The 19100-nt window shown below is 39.8% G+C and overlaps 1 protein-coding gene across 2 annotated transcripts; it reads left to right on the plus strand.

The window, feature by feature from the left end:
* The first annotated feature begins 10371 nt into the window (after nt 1-10371).
* Nucleotides 10372-17888, plus strand: SLC25A3 (solute carrier family 25 member 3). 2 transcript variants are annotated; one of them, XM_081311075.1, is made up of 8 exons: nt 10372-10576; nt 10802-10962; nt 12520-12641; nt 14364-14543; nt 15021-15202; nt 15948-16120; nt 17351-17461; nt 17553-17888. In XM_081311075.1, the coding sequence occupies exons 2-8, from the start codon at nt 10806-10808 to the stop codon at nt 17711-17713; spliced, it is 1086 nt and encodes a 361-aa protein (XP_081167201.1). In that variant the 5' UTR covers nt 10372-10576; nt 10802-10805; the 3' UTR covers nt 17714-17888. The 2 variants fall into 2 exon arrangements, with proteins under 2 accessions (XP_081167201.1, XP_081167200.1); XM_081311074.1 differs by lacking the exon at nt 12520-12641 and adding an exon at nt 12227-12351 and having other exon boundaries at nt 10400-10576.
* The last annotated feature ends 1212 nt before the right edge of the window (nt 17889-19100 follow it).

A 19100-nucleotide genomic window follows, 5' to 3' on the forward strand; every position in this document is an offset into this window, starting at 1 on the left:
CTGAGTTGTTTAGTGCCTCGCCATTGCTGAGGCTGGCTTTGAACTCATGATCCTCCTGTCTCAGCCTCCCCAGCTGATGCGATTACAGGTGTTTGCCAGGGTACTGGGCCACATTCACATTTTATTATGGTACATTGTTATTATATGTTGCATAGTACATTAATAGTTATTAATTACTTTATTTTATTATTAATTATTGTTAATCTCTTGCTGAACTTAATTTATAAGTGAAGCTTTATCATAGGTTTGTATGTATAGGAAAAAACAGTTTTATAAGGCTTGGTAGGATACATTTTTAGCATCCATGGGGGGTTTAGAACGGATCCCCAGTGGATAGGAAGAATGCTGTAAATTACTTTAGCAAGATATACCCTGTCCTATTAGTAACCTATTCATCAATCTCTCAACCTTGTTTCTTTCCCCAGTTTTCTTTATTGTTTTTGTAGTTGAGCCCAATTTCTCTTTCCTACTGCAATGTAGTAAAATAAATGTGCAGTAGTTCCACATTTATTGTTATAACATTAAATAAAGTCAGAATCATCTTTCTTTAATAGCTGATAGAGAATAGAATGCTACAATAGATTTCCTGTTTTTTCCCAATTTGTTTTTTCAATAGTGTGTTACATTTATACATACTATTGGGGTCCATTTTGACATAACTGTACAAGCATGGAATGTAATTTGCTCCAATTCTGTCTCCAGTACTTCTCCTTTCCCTCCCCTCCTCCTTTCCCTCCCCTCCTCCTTTCCCTCCCCTCCTCCTTTCCCCTGTTCCCTTTCTTCTACTCTACTTGTCTTTCTTCTATTTATTTGTATTTTTTAAAAATTAGTGCTTTATAGATATCCATAAAGGTGAAATTCACTGGTATATTCATATACATCCATAGCATAATTTGGTTGATTTTCATTCCACAATTCTTCCCTTTTCCTGTACCTTCTCCCTTCTCTCAATCCTTTTCCTCTACTCCATTGGTCTCTCTTCTATTTTCATGGGGTCCCCCTCCTTGTACTGCCCCCTTTTATTTTGGTTTAGCTTCTCATATAAGAGAAAATAGTTGACCCTTGACTTTCTGGGTCTGGCCTATTTCACTTAGAATGATTTTCTCCAGTTCTATCCATTTACCAGAAAATGCCATAATTTCATTCTTCTTTATGACTAATATTCCATTGTGTATATTTACCATATTTTTTTTTATCCGCTCATCTGTTGATGGGCACCTGGGCTGGTTCCATAAGTTGGTTGTTGTGAATTACACTGCTATAAACACTGATGTGTTGGTATCACTAAAGAATGCTAAACTTTGTTTGTTTGTTTGCTTTTTTTTTTGGGGGGGGGTAAATACCAAGAAGTAAGATAGCTGGGTCAGATGATAGCTCCATTTCTATATTTTGTTATGTTTTGTTTTTCTGTGAGGAATCTCTATACTGCTTTCCAGAGTGGTTGTACTAATTTGCAGTCCCATAACAATGTATGAGAGTTCCTTTCCCCCAACATCCTTGCCAGCATTTATTATTATTTGTATTCTTTATAATTGCCATTCTGACTGAAGTGAGATCAAATCTCAATGTAGGTGTTTTTTTTGTTTGTTTGTTTTTTTGTTTTTGTTTTTGGTACTAGGGATTGAATTCAGGCGCACTCAACTACTGAGCCACATCTCCAGTCCTACTTTGTATTTTATTTAGCAACAGGGTTTCACTGAGTTGTATAGTACCTCATCATTGCTGAGGCTGGCTTTGACTCACAATCCTCCTGGCTCAGCCTCCTGAGCTGCTGGAATTACAGGCCTGTGCCACCACGCCCAGCTTCAAAGCAGTTTTGATTTGCATTTCCCTGATTGCTAGAGATGTTGAAGATTTTTTCGTGCATTTCTTGGTCATTTGTATTTTTTTGAGAAGTGTCTGGTTAGTTCTTTCACCCATTGTTAATTGGGTTATTTGTTTTGGGGGGTATTAAGTTTTTTGAGTTCTTTATAGATTCTGAATATTAATCAGAGGAACAGCTAGCAAAGATCATCTCCCATTCTGTATCTACCACGCGGCCTGCGCAGTGGTTTCATTAATGAGGTTCTAGGCATAAAGTTAGTTAGAAGAGATCGAAATAAAACACACAGACCAGTTACCTTATTTATATTGCTAGGTCCAAGACGGCTCACCTCTCTGGTTCCCACCTCTAGCCGCCCAGCAGGGCAGCGAGGATTACTCAGGGCTAGCAGGAGAGAGAGAGAGCGCGAACATGCCTGGGAGTAGCCCTTTATTGGGGAACAAGAGATTCAGGGGAGAATTCCATCCAATGAAGGTTGAGGGGGGGCTGCACTCCAAGGTCAGGGTCAGTGATTGGGTCTCCGGGGTCAGTGGTCACGCACACCCCCACACGGATGGGCTCTCTCATCAGGAAAGGGTCGGGAAACCTTCGACAGAGCCAAAGCGCCTCAGACCCTTAACGGGAGCCACCCAATCACGTGTCAGAATGGCTTCCCACACTGTAGGCTCTCTCTTCTTGCTCGTTTCCTTTGCTGTACAGACCTTTTTAATTTGATATTGTCCCACTTATTGGTTCTTGGTTTTATTTCTGTGCTTTTTGGAGTCATGTTAAGGAAGTTGATTCCTGTGCCAATACATTGTAGTGTTGGGCCTACATTTTCCTCTAGCAGTTGCAGAGTTTCTTTCTGATCTTTGATCCACTTTGAGTTGACATTTGTGCAGGGTGAGAGATAGTAATTTAGTTTCATTCGTCTAACATGGATATTCAGGGTTATTTATTTATTTAGCATAATTTGTTTAAAAAAAAGGCTTAACTTTTCCATTTTAAGATGTACTTGCAGGGGCTGGAGATATAGCTCAGATGGTAGAGTGCTTGCCTTGCATGCATAAGGGTCTGGGTTCAATCCCCAGCACCACACACACACAAAAAAGTAAAAATTATGGGCTGGAGTTGTGGCTCAGGATGGTAGAGTGCTTGCCTAGCATGCATGAAGCACTGAGTTCGATCCTCAGCACCACATAAATGTAAAATAGAGATATGTGTCCACCTAAAACTAAAAAAACAAAATAAAATATTTTAAAAAAAGATGTACTTGCCAGGCATGCTGCTGCATGCCTATAATCCCAGTGACTTGGGAGGCTGAATCCGGAAGGTTCCAAGTTTGAAATCAACCTCAACAAGTTAGCAAGACCCTGTCTCAATAAAATAAAAAGGATTGGGGATATGGGTTAATGGTAAAGCAACCGTGGGTTCAATCCCCAGTACAGTACAATGCCTACTCCCAACTATTTTCCTTAAAAGACCACTATTTTCCTTAAAAGAGTCCAGAGGACAATTCTTTATCAGGGATGTTAAAAATAGATTTATAGGAGAAGTCCAGCATTCCTAAAGAGATAGATGTTTAAGCCATTTTCTGTAGGCCAAGAATGATATTAGGAATCCCTGTTGTCAAATTGGAGCCCTCTAAATTTAATGGGATCCTGGGGTGAATGGTTCAAGTACTATCACATAATCAGAGGAGACCAGGCAGCCATGGTTATTGTAATGGGCTACAGAAATAATAATCATAATGATTTGATCTGCACAGATTTTTGGCTTTGGCTCATTGATTATGGTGCCCTGAGAGCTAAAATAGATGAACAGCCTACTAAATTTAGTTTTTATCTATAAGTGAAAAGACTTCAGACCTGGTGAACAGAAGTCTGGAGAACAGAAGTCAGAATCTCCACAATGGAGATTCCAATAAAGTTGGCATTATACTGTACTGGGGATTGAACCCAGGGTTGCTTTACCACTAAGCCATATCTCCAATCCTTTTTATTTTATTGATCCCTAAAGCAATTTCTATTCCTCTCTCTGGTCAGAGATCTAGAGCCCTTTGAATGTCTTAGTTTGAACTTATACCATAACAAAATTTCACAGACTGGGTAATTCTAAATAATGGAAATGTGTTTCTCATAGTTCTTGAGGCTGGGAAATCAGCAGATTTGATGTTTGGTAAAAGGCTTGTTCTCTTGCTGGGCACAGTAGTGCATACCTGTAATCCCAGCAGTTCTGGAGGCTGAGACAGGAGGATTTCGAGTTTAAATCCCGCCTCAGCAACAGGGAGGTACTAAGCAACTCATTGAAACGCTGACTCTGAATAAAATACAAAATAGGGCTGGGGATGTGGCTCAGTGGTTGAGTGCCCCTGAGTTCAATCCTCAGTGCCCCTCACTAAAAGTAGGCTTGTTGTCTGCTTTCAAAGTGGTGGCCTCTGGTTTAATCTTCACATAGCAAAAGAGATGGAAAGGCAGAAGGGACAAACTGGCTCCCCCAAACCCTTTTATAAGTGCACTAATCCATCCATGAGGACTTAATTATCTTTTAAAGTACCTAACCCTAATTCCCATCTTGAGAGTAAATTCTATTGTGGATTTTGGAGGAGTATATATATTCAATCTAGGCATGGTGGTGCACCCCTGTAATCCCAATAGATTGGGAGGCTCAGGCAGGAAGATTGTGAATTCAAAGCCAGCCTCAGCAATTTAGCAAGACCCTAAATAACTTGGTGAGACCCTGTCTTTAAATAAAATATAAAATGGCTGGGGATGTGGCTCAGTGGTTAAGTGCCCCTGAGTAAAACAAAACAAACTGTGCTATTCGATCAGAATTTCATATTGTTGAGCTGGCGCTGTAGCTGAGTTGGTAGAGTGCTTGCCTAGCATGTGTGAGATACTGGGTTTGCTCCTCAACACCGCATATAAATAAAATAAAATAAAGGTATTGTGTCCATCTACTATAAAAAATATTTTTTAAAAAAATTTATATTGGGGCTGGGGATGTGTCTCATGCGGTAGCACGCTCGCCTGGCATGCGTGCGGCCCGGGTTCGATCCTCAGCACCACATACCAACAAAGATGTTGTGTCCGCCGAGAACTAAAAAATAAATATTAAAATTCTCTCTCTCTCTCCCTCTCTAAAAAAAAATTTTTAAAAATTTTATATTGTAAAGTTTCCTCCTAATCTTCCCCAAAGTGACCTACATTCATTCACTAGTTTGACTGTAGAATAAATAAGGAGAAAAAGATAAACTTTTTAGATATTTCTGAATGCTGGCTGTGAATTGACCTTAATTCCTAGAGATCCCAAAGGCTGCTATAGGCCATCAATCTAAACAGAGATTTATGGAGGTCAAGTAATCAGTGGAGTGTAGCTCAAATCTGGTCCAGTGGGTTTCTAAACCTACCTTACGGTACTCCCTGAGTTCTGAAATGCACAGTTGGAATATATACATTCAAAAATTTGCAGATGGGACTGGGGTTGTAGCTGAGTGGTAGAGCATGTATGAGGCACTGAGTTCAATTCTCAGCACCACATATAAATAAATAAAAAATAAAGTTCTATCAACAACTTAAAAATATATTTTAAAAAAATTGTGGCAGAGTACCTATATTGGTTTCCTGGTCTGTGGAATGAGGGCTATTATGATACAAAATGCCAAGAGGAAAACAAGTTACCTGCCAAAATATTAAACCAAATCAATGCCACATTCCTGCAGAGATTACAGAGATTATTGCCTATCAACTTATAAGATTCAGGAATGATGATTCCTACCACATCCTCATTCAATTGGCCTGTTTAACCTGTGTAGAAGACAGATAACATATTGGAGAATAACAGGGGATTATCATAGCTGTAATCATGTATGATTGCAGCTGCTGTTTCAGGTGTACTCTTGGTGCTAGAGAAAATCAATATATTCCCTAGCACCTGGTAAGCAGCTATTGCGCCGGTGAATGCTTTTTTTTTTTTTTTTTTTGTACTCATTAGTAAGGAAGAGTATACTGTCACCTAGTAGAGCCAGTCAAACATCTTCACTGTCTCCCCTCAGAGCTGTATCAACTTTCCAGCACTGTATCATAGTCCTCAAGAAATTTGTTCATGGGGCTATGGTGGTAGCTCAATGGTAGAGTTCTTGCCTAGCATATGTGAGGCACTGGGTTTGATCCTCAGCACCATATAAAAAATAAAGATATTATTAAAAAAAAGAAATTTTTTCATCCCTCTGTGACTATTTCAGTGGTATGGGGCATGTCAATTTACCCCTTTCAAAGGAAAGGTCAAGTCCTTCTATTCCTAAGATAGTGACACAGTGCTTATTTGATATGAATACGACAGTGCATCTAGTAACCTTTTTTTCTTTTCTTTGCTTCTTGCATTTGAACATAAAATGTGTTACTAGAATTCAATCTGATTACCTTGGCATTTATGTTACAGGTTATAAAAGGAGCAGTGTGATTTGGCTGGACCCAAAGATGGATTTTGTATTTTTTCAGGGTCGGGGAGAGGGTTAGCCTGCTTACTATTGTACAGGGACAGCTGCATTATGTTAGATGGAAATCTGACTTTACTATTTAGTCTTTATTTGGAAATTAAATATGACTTAAAGAGGTGTGATGCCAGTTTAACAAGAGATGAACTATTGTGCTTGTATACTGAGCCAATTTAGCTAAGCTGGAGCTCTATTTCCCAGAATTTTTTTTTTTTTTTTTTTTTTTAGTACTATGCTTGAATCCAGGAATGTTCTACCACTGAGCTACAACTAGCCCTTTTTAGTTTTTATTTTAAGACAGGGTCTCACTAAGTTGTCTGGAACAACTTTTGTAATCCTTTTGCCTCAGCCCAGGGGATTACAGGCCTGTGCCCCTGTGCCCTACCCTGTATAGTTTTGAGCTGGAGTTAACTACAAGAGAAGTTTGTGTAGCACTGGGAAAGCAGAGGTGAGAAAGCAGCTTTTACACTCTGAAGGTCACCTTGTTGACACAGGGAAGGAGCTGGGCTGGCAGTTCCTTCAGCTATCATTGGCTCTCCATTAACTTCCCTGACTCCCGGGCCAGGTGTACCTGCAGACCACGGTGAAGGGCACCCACTACTCCAGCAGAAACATTTGCAGAAAACTTTAACAATATTGTCTGCTGCTAGTGAAGGGGACTAGGAGTAAAAGTAATTACCATAGGGCTGGGGTTGTGGCTCAGTGGTAGAGTGCTTGTCGAATATGGGTGAGACACTGGTTCGATCCTCAGCACCACGTAAAAGTGAAATAAAGATATTGTGTGTCCACCTACAACTAAAAAACAAGTATATATTTTTTAAAAAGGTAATTACTAGGCTGCGGTTGTGGTTCAGTGGCAGAGTGCTTGCCTAGCATGTGTGAGGCACTGGGTTCGTTCCTCAGCACCACATAAAAATAAATAAATAAAATAAATGTAAAAAAAAAGAGGTAATTACTATATACTGGGAATCACTTAAATGTCAATCTCTAGTAATGTCTTCTGTCTACATAAGATCAAATTCCTCATTCCTGGTGTGTGGGGCCCTGGAGAAGTGGGTGTTTGTGCACTTTTCCACCTGTGTCTGCCACTATTTCCCTTCCTGCACCTTCTACTCCTGAATTCTTCCTAGGCCTTTTGCTAGGCAGGAAGGGCAGTGTTGGAGTGAGGCATGGAGGATAGGAAGGGGTGGGACAGGGTTGCTAGAACGGGATGATGCTGGTGATAACTATAAATTAGCATGCCTGTAAATTAGAACCATATTCTTGGCAAACCCACCTTCATCCTACACATACTTCCTAAATGTCCCAATCCTACATGTGTGACAGAACTCAGGTCAGGTTTCTGCCAAGTCTTTGGATGGACTGAGATCACACACTACTTAGTGGTAAAGCCAAGTTGAAAAGCAGTCCACCCTACTTGAGGAAATGGGCTCTTCTGAGAGGCTTTTTGATAAAGAAGTCAATGAAAATTTAATCTGTGCCTCCTTTGAGGGGGGTTTACCCGCGTTTGAATCCAGGGGTGCTTTCCCCATGAGCTACATTTCTAGTCCTTTTTATTTTGAGGCATGGTCTTGCTAAGTTGTAGAGCCTAGCCTCACATTTGGCATCCTCCTGCCTCCGCCTTCCAAATCACTGGAATTACAGGTGTGTGGCATTGCAGCCAGCTTGTGACTCTTTAAGTATATTGTCTTTCTCATTCTTATAACTTTATATATTGCATTGGGCCTTACTTAGGATTCTGCCTATTTGTACCCCCAGTTATAATTTTAGGTGGCAGTCTCCCTTCTTGAAGCAGGTGAAATTAGAGAGTTTTAAAATCTTGCCTAATTTTTTTTTTTTTCAGTGCTGGGGATTGAACCCAGGGACTTGCTCAGGTACGGCAAGCACTCTACTAACTGAGCTATACTCGCAGTCCATGCCAGAAATTTTGTATAACTTGAACCTACTGCCTTCTGCATCACTGAGCTATATCCCCAACCCAGCTAAGATTTTATAGAGCATGTTTTGTAGATTGTTAGATATTATCTCACTGATTCTCATAAATCTTCAATATGTATTATTTTCATCCAGAAACAGAAAATTTACAAGGCCTAATACAAAATGAAAAATTCAGAGTTCTTTTTTGGGGGGGCAGGGGCAGGGGTGGTAACCAGGGATTGAACTCAGGGGTACTTGGCCACTGAACCACATCCCCAGCCCTATTTTGTATTTTTTTTTTTAAAAATATATATTTTTAAATTGTAGATAGAACAATAACTTCATTTTATTTTTATGTGGTGCTGAGGACTGAATCCAGTGCCTCATGCTAGATGAGGATGCTACCACTGAGCCACAACCCCAGCCCCCGCTATTTTGTATTTTATTTAGGGACAGGTTCTCACCAAGTTGCTTAGTGCCTCACTTTTGCTGAGGCTGGCTTTGAACTCATGATCCTTTTTTCTCAGGCTCCCTAGACACTGGGATTACAGGCATGTGCTACTGCACCCAGTTCAGACTTCTTTGTTCATAAATTTATTAAAACTTATTTATTTATTTGGTACTGGGGATTGAACCCAGTGCCTTGTGCATGCAAGGCAAGCATTCTACCAACTGAGCTATATCCCTAGCCCAAAAAGTTTTTAAATGGCATCTTGAACCAAGCATCAGAGCCTGTGTAATTGTACAGGTAATGAGCCAATGAGACCAGCTCTGCCCCTCTCTTACATTTAAGAGACAGGTTTAGTAAAGATGAAGTAAATTCCCAATGTAACTGTGTCAGAGCTAAGAAAATGTTAAGGGCAAGATTTCTAACAGGTGTTGCTGTAGAATAAAAACTCTGCTTTAAAGGAAATAAGAAAATAGTTATCTGAGTCAAATATGAGTGACATGGCCTGTGAACACAAATTTATGTTACCCTGAGCAACATATTCAGGGTAATTGAAATTGTAGCAGAAGTGGTTACATGAAGTTTGATAGTCACAGACAACAAGAAAGTCATAAATGAACACGTTTACCAATTATATTGGCTGCATACAACAAAGAGAAAAGTGAGAATCTCTTCTATTAGTTTTAGATGTTATCTTTTAGGATTCTTAGCTAGATGTAATCTTTTATTTTTTTAAGGGCTAGGGACTAAACCCAGGGCCTTGTGCATGTGAGGCAAGCACTCTTACCAACTGAGCTATATCCCCAGCCCTATCTCTTGTTATTCTTAGCTCTAGAGTTGGTGGAACCTATAGGAAGATAAAGACACTTACGTTTAACAATACTGGAATGTAGTCACTGGGGAGGCTGCAGACCAGATACAGTGGTTGGTAGTAAATGAGTAGTATAAGAGACTAAAAACAGCCAAAGTCAATTTGGGATCTGAATCTGTAATATTCTTCCTCTCCACACTGAGATGTTATAGTCATTCAAAAACAGTTCGCAGGATTTTTAACACAGATGTGGCCTCTTTAGAGAATAGATTTAGCCCCTACTAAACTCTCTACTAAACTAGGTTCCTCCTTACTGAACTGAGTCTAATGAAGATTTTATAAATGTATTTTACACACACACATACACACACACACACACACACACAAATCAACTATCACTTTCACTCTAGCACAGTTCTGTTCCCCCATGTGTTAAGCATTTATTGGGTATTTTAATACGCTTTGTAGACTCCTATGGTAAAGCAACAAGCTATCTTTGTCTCTTTTTAGAGTTCCTGCTGCACATTTCCTTTCAAAATATTCTCCCTTAGTCTAATGAAAAATGAGACAGCCCTATGTTTAATGTCAGTGAATTAAACTTTAAAAAAGGAAGTACTAGAATGGCAGAAGTTGTAATGTCCCAACTGCAACACCTAAATAATATACAGTCAAGCATTTATTTTATTTTATTTCTTTTAGGTGATCACCATATAATGGAAACCAAACGTAAAGAACCGAACTCCTGGAGTCAAGGAGAGACACCTGAAGGTGAAGGGACAAAGAGTAGATCACGAGTCCTAGTTAAGCACAACTCAAAAACCCAGCCCGGAATGCGCGCCTGCGCAGTACGAATCCTCCTGCGCACAAGCTGGGCCGGAAGGGCTGAGGCGGGCGGGGGCGGGGATAGAGTTGCTAGGAGAACGCGATGACGCAATGGGCCCCCGCGCTCTTTTCTACCAATAGGCGACGCGTGCCGCAGTGACGCGCTGAGTGCGTCATGCTGACGACGCGCGAAGGGCACGGATCTGAGGACCCGGAGGACATTCGGCCTCTATGAGCCGCAGCCTTTCCGAGGGAGCGGTCGGGTGTTCGCCATCTTAAGGAGTGAGTGTGGTTCGGCCTTCCCCGCGGTGGGTGTTGGGAGCGGATCCTGGAGCCCCTATGGGGCAGCTGCTTGGCAGTAGGCCCGGTTGGGCACGGCCTCTTAGGGAAGGCGCCTTGACCTCCTCAAGGGCGCGGAGGCGGGAAGGAAGAAGGCCCCTCTTTGGGTCCCAATGACATTGACGTGCTCCTTGCCTTTCCTCTAACCGCCGCTTCCTCCTCTCTTAGGAAGATGTACTCGTCCGTGGTCCACCTGGCGCGGGCGAACCCCTTCAACGCGCCACACCTGCAGCTGGTGCACGATGGCCTCTCGGGGCCCAGCAGCAGCCCCACCGGACCCCCAGGCCCTCCTCGACGTTCCCGCAACCTGGCAGCCGCCGCTGTGGAAGGTGAGATCAGACAGCCCCGATGCAGTTGTCAAGGCCACTGTTGCCCCGCTCTGTCTTTGAGGCCTGGGCCTGGCCTGGAGGACAGGGAAGGCGCCAGCCCGTTGCACCGCAGTGTATGGCACCACAGTTGCTTGTCCTGGGATGTTACCCTTTTGCCCCGTAGGCTGGTGTCGGATCCTTGGCCCTCCCTCAAGGGCGTGGAAGGGCCTAGGCCCAGCGTCCCTCCGTGACCTCTCTGTTCCCAAAGGAATAGAGGCAGACAAGGCTTCAATAGCTTCTTATTTTTTCTTCTTTGAGTCTGCCTGGTCAGCAGACTTTGGGTAAAGTCTCCTTCCTAATCGCTGCCCACCTATTGTTCTAACTGTATCACCTGTTCTTTAATTTGCCTTTAATTTTCTTAAAAATATTCTTCCCTAACTCATATTTCCCAAGCTTTAGTTAATGCAAGGTAAATGATCTTTTTTTGTTTTAATGCTACTGGTGGAGAAGGTGACTTATGACCCCAGGTAGACAGAGGAGATAATTGGTGGGCATCCCTTTGGGCTTATCTCTTGGGATTCAGGGTGGTTGGGCCCAGCTCGAATTTAATTGTGTGTGTTTTAAATCCCAGTGGAGCGTATATACAGAGAAAACCTGAAAACGGAATTGTAGGAGTCCTGAGAATGTTACCTCCATTGTGCCTGTAAAATGGAAAGTTGTTTTTTACCCCCAGTCATTCATGTGCTTCTGTTGTGTCTTTAGTGTGGATTAAAAGTCCTTACACTCTCATTCTCGTTCAATGTAATAAGTTAAAGCTAACATTTGTATATGACATGTATTTGTAGGAATTGTGTATGCTTATATTGTAGGAGTTCATTAAGAGGGGTTAGTAATTGATAGTTGCTGGGGTAAACTTTTGAAATTTTTGAAAGCTTGTTACATGTCAGGTGCTCTTTCTGAGTTCCATTTGTATTCTGAAGCTGCTATTTGATGTTTATTTTAATTGAGGGATCTATTAATGTAGAGGATTTTTAAAAATTAGTATGGCAAAATAAGAGACAATAGTATCTCAGACACAAAATCCTAATAATTTTTAAATGATCTGATCTTGACAGTGGATTTCTTGAAATTTGCAATAGACGGAAAGCCACTTAATTTTAAATGTTGGCCAAAACTGTTTAGCTGTGATAGTACTATTTCATAGGGAAGCAGTTTTCTTTCATCACCATGGCCTTTATCATCTCTAAAGAAGTTCTTACTTGATTTTTTTTTTCCCCCCAATCAGAACAGTATAGCTGTGACTATGGATCTGGCAGATTCTTTATCCTTTGTGGACTTGGAGGAATTATTAGTTGTGGCACAACACATACAGCATTGGTTCCTCTAGATCTGGTTAAATGCAGAATGCAGGTTTGTCTTGCATGCTGGACTAAAATATTGTTGAAGCATGGCTGTTGTAAGATGTAGATATCTACTAACAGGCTGTGTGGAAACCTAACTGTCCAGGAGGTAAGTTGATGACCAGTAACAAAAGAGTTTTTTTTATTAAAATGCATGGTGTGTCTTATCTTATTACAGAGTACAGTTGTGAATATGGCTCCATGAAGTTTTATGCACTGTGTGGCTTTGGTGGGGTCTTAAGTTGTGGGCTGACACACACTGCTGTCGTTCCCCTGGATTTAGTGAAATGTCGTATGCAGGTTTGTATTGAGATGATGACATTCAGCATATCTTTTCTATGTGATTTAATTCTAAGTAATCTTCAAGGGTTTCCCAAATGAAAAGAATTTGAAGGTATTACAACTTGCTAGAAGCTTCAGTAGGAAACCAAACCCTAATTTTTTTTTTTAACTATGTGGTCTTTATATTTTTAATGTTTTTTTTAAAAATTTTTTTAATTTTTAATTTTTTTTTAAAGAGAGAGTAAGAGAGGAGAGAGAGAGAGAGAATTTTTAATATTTATTTTTTAGTTCTCGGTGGACACAACATCTTTGTTGGTATGTGGTGCTGAGGATCGAACCTGGGCCGCACGTATGCCAGGCGAGCGTGCTACTGCTTGAGCCACATCCCCAGCCCTATTTTTAGTGTTTTAAATCCACGGAATGCCTCTTTCTAGAAAGCATGACTCTTTCCTCCTGGTTCTTTATGCCCCAAATAATCACCCTTCAAGCAGTTAACATGTCAATGCAGGTAATCAGTCTTTGTATGCTAATGTGAAGTGACATTTAAGTCCTTAAATATTGATAAGACCAAGGCATAGAGTTCATGTGAGTTTTTTTTTTAATATTTTTTTAGTTGTAGATGAACAAAATATCCTTATTTATTTTTATATGGTGCTGAAGTTCAAAGCCAGTGCCTCACATGTGCTAGGTAAGGGCTCTACCACTGAGCCACAACCCCAGCCCCTAATTTTTAAAAAATGATCTTGATATCTTAGTATGAAAAGTTTGTGGGCTTAGTTATTTGTATATCTATTTATGTTTTCTTAAGATTTGAATATATTTTAATTAAGATTATTAAAACAAAAATAATCAAACATCAAAAATTTATTTGTCCCAAACAGGATTAGAAGTCTACTTACCTAAAAGAGAAAGGAGGTGAAATATTAGGAAGGAGAGAGAGGAAGGTGATGTATACCAGCCCTTGTAGTACTGGCAGAAATAGTGAGATAAGCTTTTTCCCATTTGTTAACAGCATGGATATGAAATGTGCCTTTGCTAAAACTTATTGAATGTCTCTGGAAGTGAATTTAATTTCTTAAGTCAAAGAGATTCTTATTGCATTGATGTATCTTCTAAAATTGTTTATTGTCTAATTCATAAGACTTTATAATCTTAGAGGACTAGCATATCAGGAATACAGACTTACCTATTATTAAGACAGTAGCTTCAAAACTCGTTTTTTTGAAAATAATGGGAATTATGCCAGGAATGGTGGCATATGCCTGTAATCCCAGTAGCTTGGGAGACTGAAGCAGGAGGATTGAGAGTTCAAAGCCAGCCTCAGCAAAAGTGAGGCTCTAAGAAACTCAGTGAGACCCTGTCTCTAAATAAAATACAAAATAAGGCTGGGGATGTGGCTCAGTAGTTGAATGCCCCTCTGTTCAATCCCCAGTACCAAAAAAAAGAAAAAGAAAAAAGTAATAATGGGAATTAGATGGGAAGAAACCATCAGTTTTTTTTTTGTTGTTGTTGGAATTTTACCCTCTTAACTATCCCTTCAAGATTTATGACTCAGCTTAATGTATAAAAAGTTTCTATTTATAAAAGACATAGATATTAACCTGATAGTGTGTTAGAACTCTATTTACCTTGTGTAGTTACTGAAATTTTATTTTAGAACCAAAAGGGAAAAAATTATATATTTATGAGAAGTGTTAGATCTTTGTTGCATTTAATTTTTTTTCCTTCTTTTACATAAAGGTGGACCCCCAGAAGTACAAAGGCATATTTAATGGATTCTCAGTTACACTTAAGGAAGATGGTGTTCGTGGTTTGGCTAAAGGATGGGCTCCAACTTTCATTGGCTACTCTATGCAAGGGCTTTGCAAGTTTGGCTTTTATGAAGTCTTCAAAGTCTTGTATAGCAACATGCTTGGTGAGGTACGTGATTTAACTTTTTAACTGAAAGTCTTAAATAATTTCTTAGCTTTTGGTTGACTCAACTTATTTTACAACTTAAGAAATGGTCCTCCAAAGAATAAGCAATCTATTTCAAGTCATAGGCTGTTTTAGCAGAGACAGGATGAGAAACAAAAGCATTTCATAAAATTTCAGTGCTCTTTTCCTTTTGCAGTGTTGCTTCCTAAATAATTTGGATTAGGTTCACTTCTTTTAAAAAGGAGGATTCTGGGATTCCTTTGTGTAGGGCTAACTATACCTTGCAACCAGATATTCAAAAAATGTTCACATTTGGTTCATGAAGTTACAACTTATGAGATACAACATATATTAAGTCTCATATTGTGTGTTACCTAGGGACTGACTGTGTGATAAATACAAAGGTCTGAAATTATCACTTAAATTGAAAATAGCCAATGCTCCAGCAATTTACATGCCTCCTTATGTTTTGTTTTTTAGGAGAACGCCTATCTCTGGCGCACATCACTGTATTTGGCTGCTTCTGCCAGTGCTGAATTCTTTGCTGACATTGCCCTGGCTCCTATGGAAGCTACTAAAGTTCGGATTCAAACCCAACCAGGTTATGCCAACACTTTGAGGGATGCAGCTCCCAAAATGTATAAGGAAGAAGGCTTAAAAGCGTAAGTAAACACTTGGCTAAAAATACTTTCATTGCTTAGCATTAAGCCCAGCAGACTTACGGTCTCTATTATGTTATTTAATGTTATCATCTTTTTTTTAATATTTCATTTTTTTTTAGTTGTAGTTGGACCAATACCTATATTTTCACTTATTTATTTTTATGTGGTGCTGAGGATCAAACCCAGCATCTCGCACATGTGAGGCAAGCGCTCTACTGCTGAGCCACAACACCAGTCCTTAATGTCTTATTTACCCATGTCTAGAACCTAAATTCTAGGGGCAAAAGTTCTGTTAGTACATGGTTTGAGCCCTGAATTAAGCCCAAACACTTACTGTTTGGCCCAAATATTTACTATTTGCTTTTGAGAGAACTTGTTAGAACTCATGTGATCCATTCATAGTTAAGAATTTGCCTGTAGTCAGGCCACAACATGCTTCCTTAGATCCACCTTTGTGGATGAGTCTTGGGCTGAGTTCTACTTGTAAACTTCTTGTTTCTTGTAGTTTCCAGTCAGAGAACATCCGGCAACTTTTTTGGTTGTATAGTCAAAGGTGCTTGAGTCATTGGCATGTGAGATCAATATACCTGCATGCTAGTCTAAGGTTCTGATGGAAATGGCATGCAGTTACGCTGTCATTTTTTACTATCAGGACTCGATTGGTGTGCGGACACTTAAGTTAATGATGAAAATATCAGCTAGATTAACATATGCAAATGTATAAATAAGTCTCCTAATTTCCTAGATTCTACAAGGGAGTTGCTCCTCTCTGGATGAGACAGATACCATACACCATGATGAAGTTTGCCTGCTTTGAACGTACTGTTGAAGCATTGTACAAGTTTGTGGTTCCTAAGCCCCGAAGTGAATGTACAAAGGCAGAACAGCTGGTTGTAACGTTTGTGGCAGGTTACATAGGTAAGAGTTATTTGGAACACATTTTTCTGTGAAATTAGGGGCTAATAATTGTTTTCATTATTGACCTCTTCTGTGGGGAAAAAGTATTCCAAAGGTTACAAAGCAGTTTTATCTTCCCATAATGTTTTTTTTTTTTTTTTGGTACAGGATTGAAATCAGGGGCACTTAATCACTGAGACACGTCCCCAGCCCTTTTTTAGAGATAGGGTTTCACTGAGTTGCTTAGGACCTCCTCAAGTTGCTGAGGCTGGCTTTGTAATCATGATCCTCCTGCTTCAGCCTCTAGAGCCGCTGGGATTACAGGCATGCACCATTGTGCCCATTTTCCCATAACATTTTATATGTCCTTTTGGATTCATAAGTACTTTCTAACTAATCTAAAAGGATTGTTTTATGGTTAGGCTTGGGAATATATGTATTGATCTGCACCATTTTACAAAAAATTTATCAAAAACTGTTTTTTGGGTACCTAGGATTGAACCCAGGGGCGCTTTACCACTGGGTCACATTCCATCTGTTTTCATTTTTTATTTTGAGATATGGGATCTTGATAAGTTGCCATGATTACAACAGATTTTTTTTTTTAAGAGACAGATTTTTAATATTTTTTAATTATTGGCGGACACAACATCTTTCTTTGTATGTGGTGCTGAGGATCGAACCTGGGCTGCACGCATGCCAGGCGAGCGCGCTACCGCTTGAGCCACATCCCCAGAGACAATAGATTTTTTTTAAAAGATATTTATTTTTTAGTTGTATTATTTCACTTATTTTTATGTGGTGCTGAAGATCGAACCCAGGGTCTCACACATGCAAGGCAAGCGCTCTACCGCTGAGCCACAACTCTAGCCCACAACAAATTTTTAATAAAGAGGAAGTATTGACTAAAATCTAATAAAAACTGAAAGAATTGTTCATTTTTACATAGAATAGACTGCTTTATAATCTCACCAGTCTCACCTGAATTCTTTATTTCTTTCTCCTTTTTTTTTTTTTTTTAATAAGGAGGTCTCACTATGTTGCCGACGTCTTGAACTCCTAGGCTAAAGAGAACCTCCTTCCTCAGCCTCCCCAGTAGTGGGACTATAGGCCTATGCCACCATGTCCAGCTAAAATCTGGTTTTCTAAATAGTTTATTTTCAGAGGCATGGAAAAGGGAGGCTGACTATGATTTGAATTTTTTTTTTTAACTGATCCATATTGAATCATTTATCTTGACTTTTTTTTCAGCTGGAGTCTTTTGTGCAATTGTTTCTCACCCTGCTGATTCTGTAGTGTCTGTGCTGAATAAAGAGAAAGGTAGCAGTGCTTCTCAAGTCCTTAAGAGACTTGGATTTAAAGGTAAGGTGAATTTTTTCCCCCTGATTGGAGAAAGAAGAACACTTGGGTATATCGCATTTTTTTTTTCATTCATATTTCCTGTTTGAACCAGGTGTGTGGAAGGGACTCTTTGCCCGTATCATCATGATTGGTACTCTTACTGCACTACAGTGGTTCATCTATGACTCTGTGAAGGTCTACTTCAGGCTCCCTCGCCCTCCTCCACCTGAGATGCCAGAGTCTCTGAAGAAGAAGCTTGGGTTAACTCAGTAAATAGAGTCAAAGTAAATGGACTGAATCTGCTTGTTGATCAGTGTTGAAGAAAGTGCAAAAGGAACTTTTATATGTTTGACAGTGTAGGAAATTCCTGATATATAATCACTGTAGGACCCTTGCTTAAGGCAAGAGTTTCAAACTTAACTGCTGAAATAAACCCATCTGTTCGTGATTTATCTGTGAGAGTTGTTTTTTTTTTGTTGTTGTTGTATTGTACTAAGGAGTGAATCCAGGAGTGTGCTGCCTCTCAGCTACTACCCCTGGCCCTTTTTAATTTTACTTTGAGACAGGGTCTTGCTAAATTGTCTGGTCTGGCTTTGAACTTGCAATCTTTTGCTTCTGCTTCGGCCTCTGAATTTGCTGGGATTATAGGCATGTGCTACTGTGCCCAACATGTTAATAATTACTTTAAAACTATAGTGTTTTTAAAGATTTAACCCTGAAATAGTTGGAAAGAATTAAGTATGAATTAAGACTGCCTGGGGGAAAAAAGCAAACTAACTATTGGTGGTTGACTAGTCTGTATTTATAAAGTGTCGCGTCTCAGTTTTTATTTATTTTTTTTTTTTGTAGTTGTAGATGGGGACAGCATGCCTTCATTTTATTTTCTTATTTTTTTTTTTATGTGGTGCTGAGGATTGAACCCAGTGTCTCACACATACTAGGCAAATGCTCTGCCACTGAGTCACAACCTCAGCCCATGTCTCCAGTTTTCTCATTTAAAAAGTTCCATTTTAAGGAGACATTCTAAATCTTCAGAAATGTGATTTAGTAGTTAGATATGGCTATTCATTTTTGTTTTTTTTTTAATTTTTTTTATTTTTTAGTATTTGGCGGACACAACATCTTCGTTTGTATGTGGTGCTGAGGATGGAACCCCGGCCGCACGCATGCCAGGCGAGCGCGCTACCGCTTGAGCCACATCCCCAGCCCATCATTTTTGGTTTTATTTTGACTGACTAATTTCAGCATGAAATCAAATTTTCACAGCCTGTACTATTAAAAAAAAATTTTTTTTTTTTAGTTGTTATGAACCTTCTTTAATTATTTATTTATATGCAATGCTGAGACTCAAACCCAGGGCCTCACACATGTGAGGCAAACCCTCTACCACTGAGCCACAACCCAGGCCAGCCTGGAGGTTTTTTTTTTTTTTTGGAGGGGGAGTATCAGGGATTGAATTTGGGGTACTAAACCACTGAGCCACATCCCCAGCCCAAATTTGTATTTTATTTAGAGACGTGGTCTCACGGAGTTGCTTAGCCCCTCGCTAATGCTGAGGCTGGCTTTGAACTCATGATTCTCCTGTCTCAGCCTCCTGAGCTGCTGGGATTACAGGTGTGTGCCACCATACCTAGCAGTCTATACTACTTCTTTTTTAATC

The sequence above is a fragment of the Spermophilus citellus genome, assembly GCF_964194105.1.
Source record: "Spermophilus citellus genome assembly, chromosome: 10".
Classification (NCBI taxonomy): domain Eukaryota; kingdom Metazoa; phylum Chordata; class Mammalia; order Rodentia; family Sciuridae; genus Spermophilus; species Spermophilus citellus.

Bases quoted from the DNA above. Each gene is read 5' to 3' on its own strand.
- SLC25A3 (XM_081311074.1), top strand. From the start codon at position 10,806: ATGTACTCGTCCGTGGTCCACCTGGCGCGGGCGAACCCCTTCAACGCG. The intron at 12,352-14,363 runs GTTTGTCTTGCA...TTTTACATAAAG, and splicing joins TGGTTAAATGCAGAATGCAG to GTGGACCCCCAGAAGTACAA. The intron at 15,203-15,947 runs GTAAGTAAACAC...CTAATTTCCTAG, and splicing joins AAGGAAGAAGGCTTAAAAGC to ATTCTACAAGGGAGTTGCTC.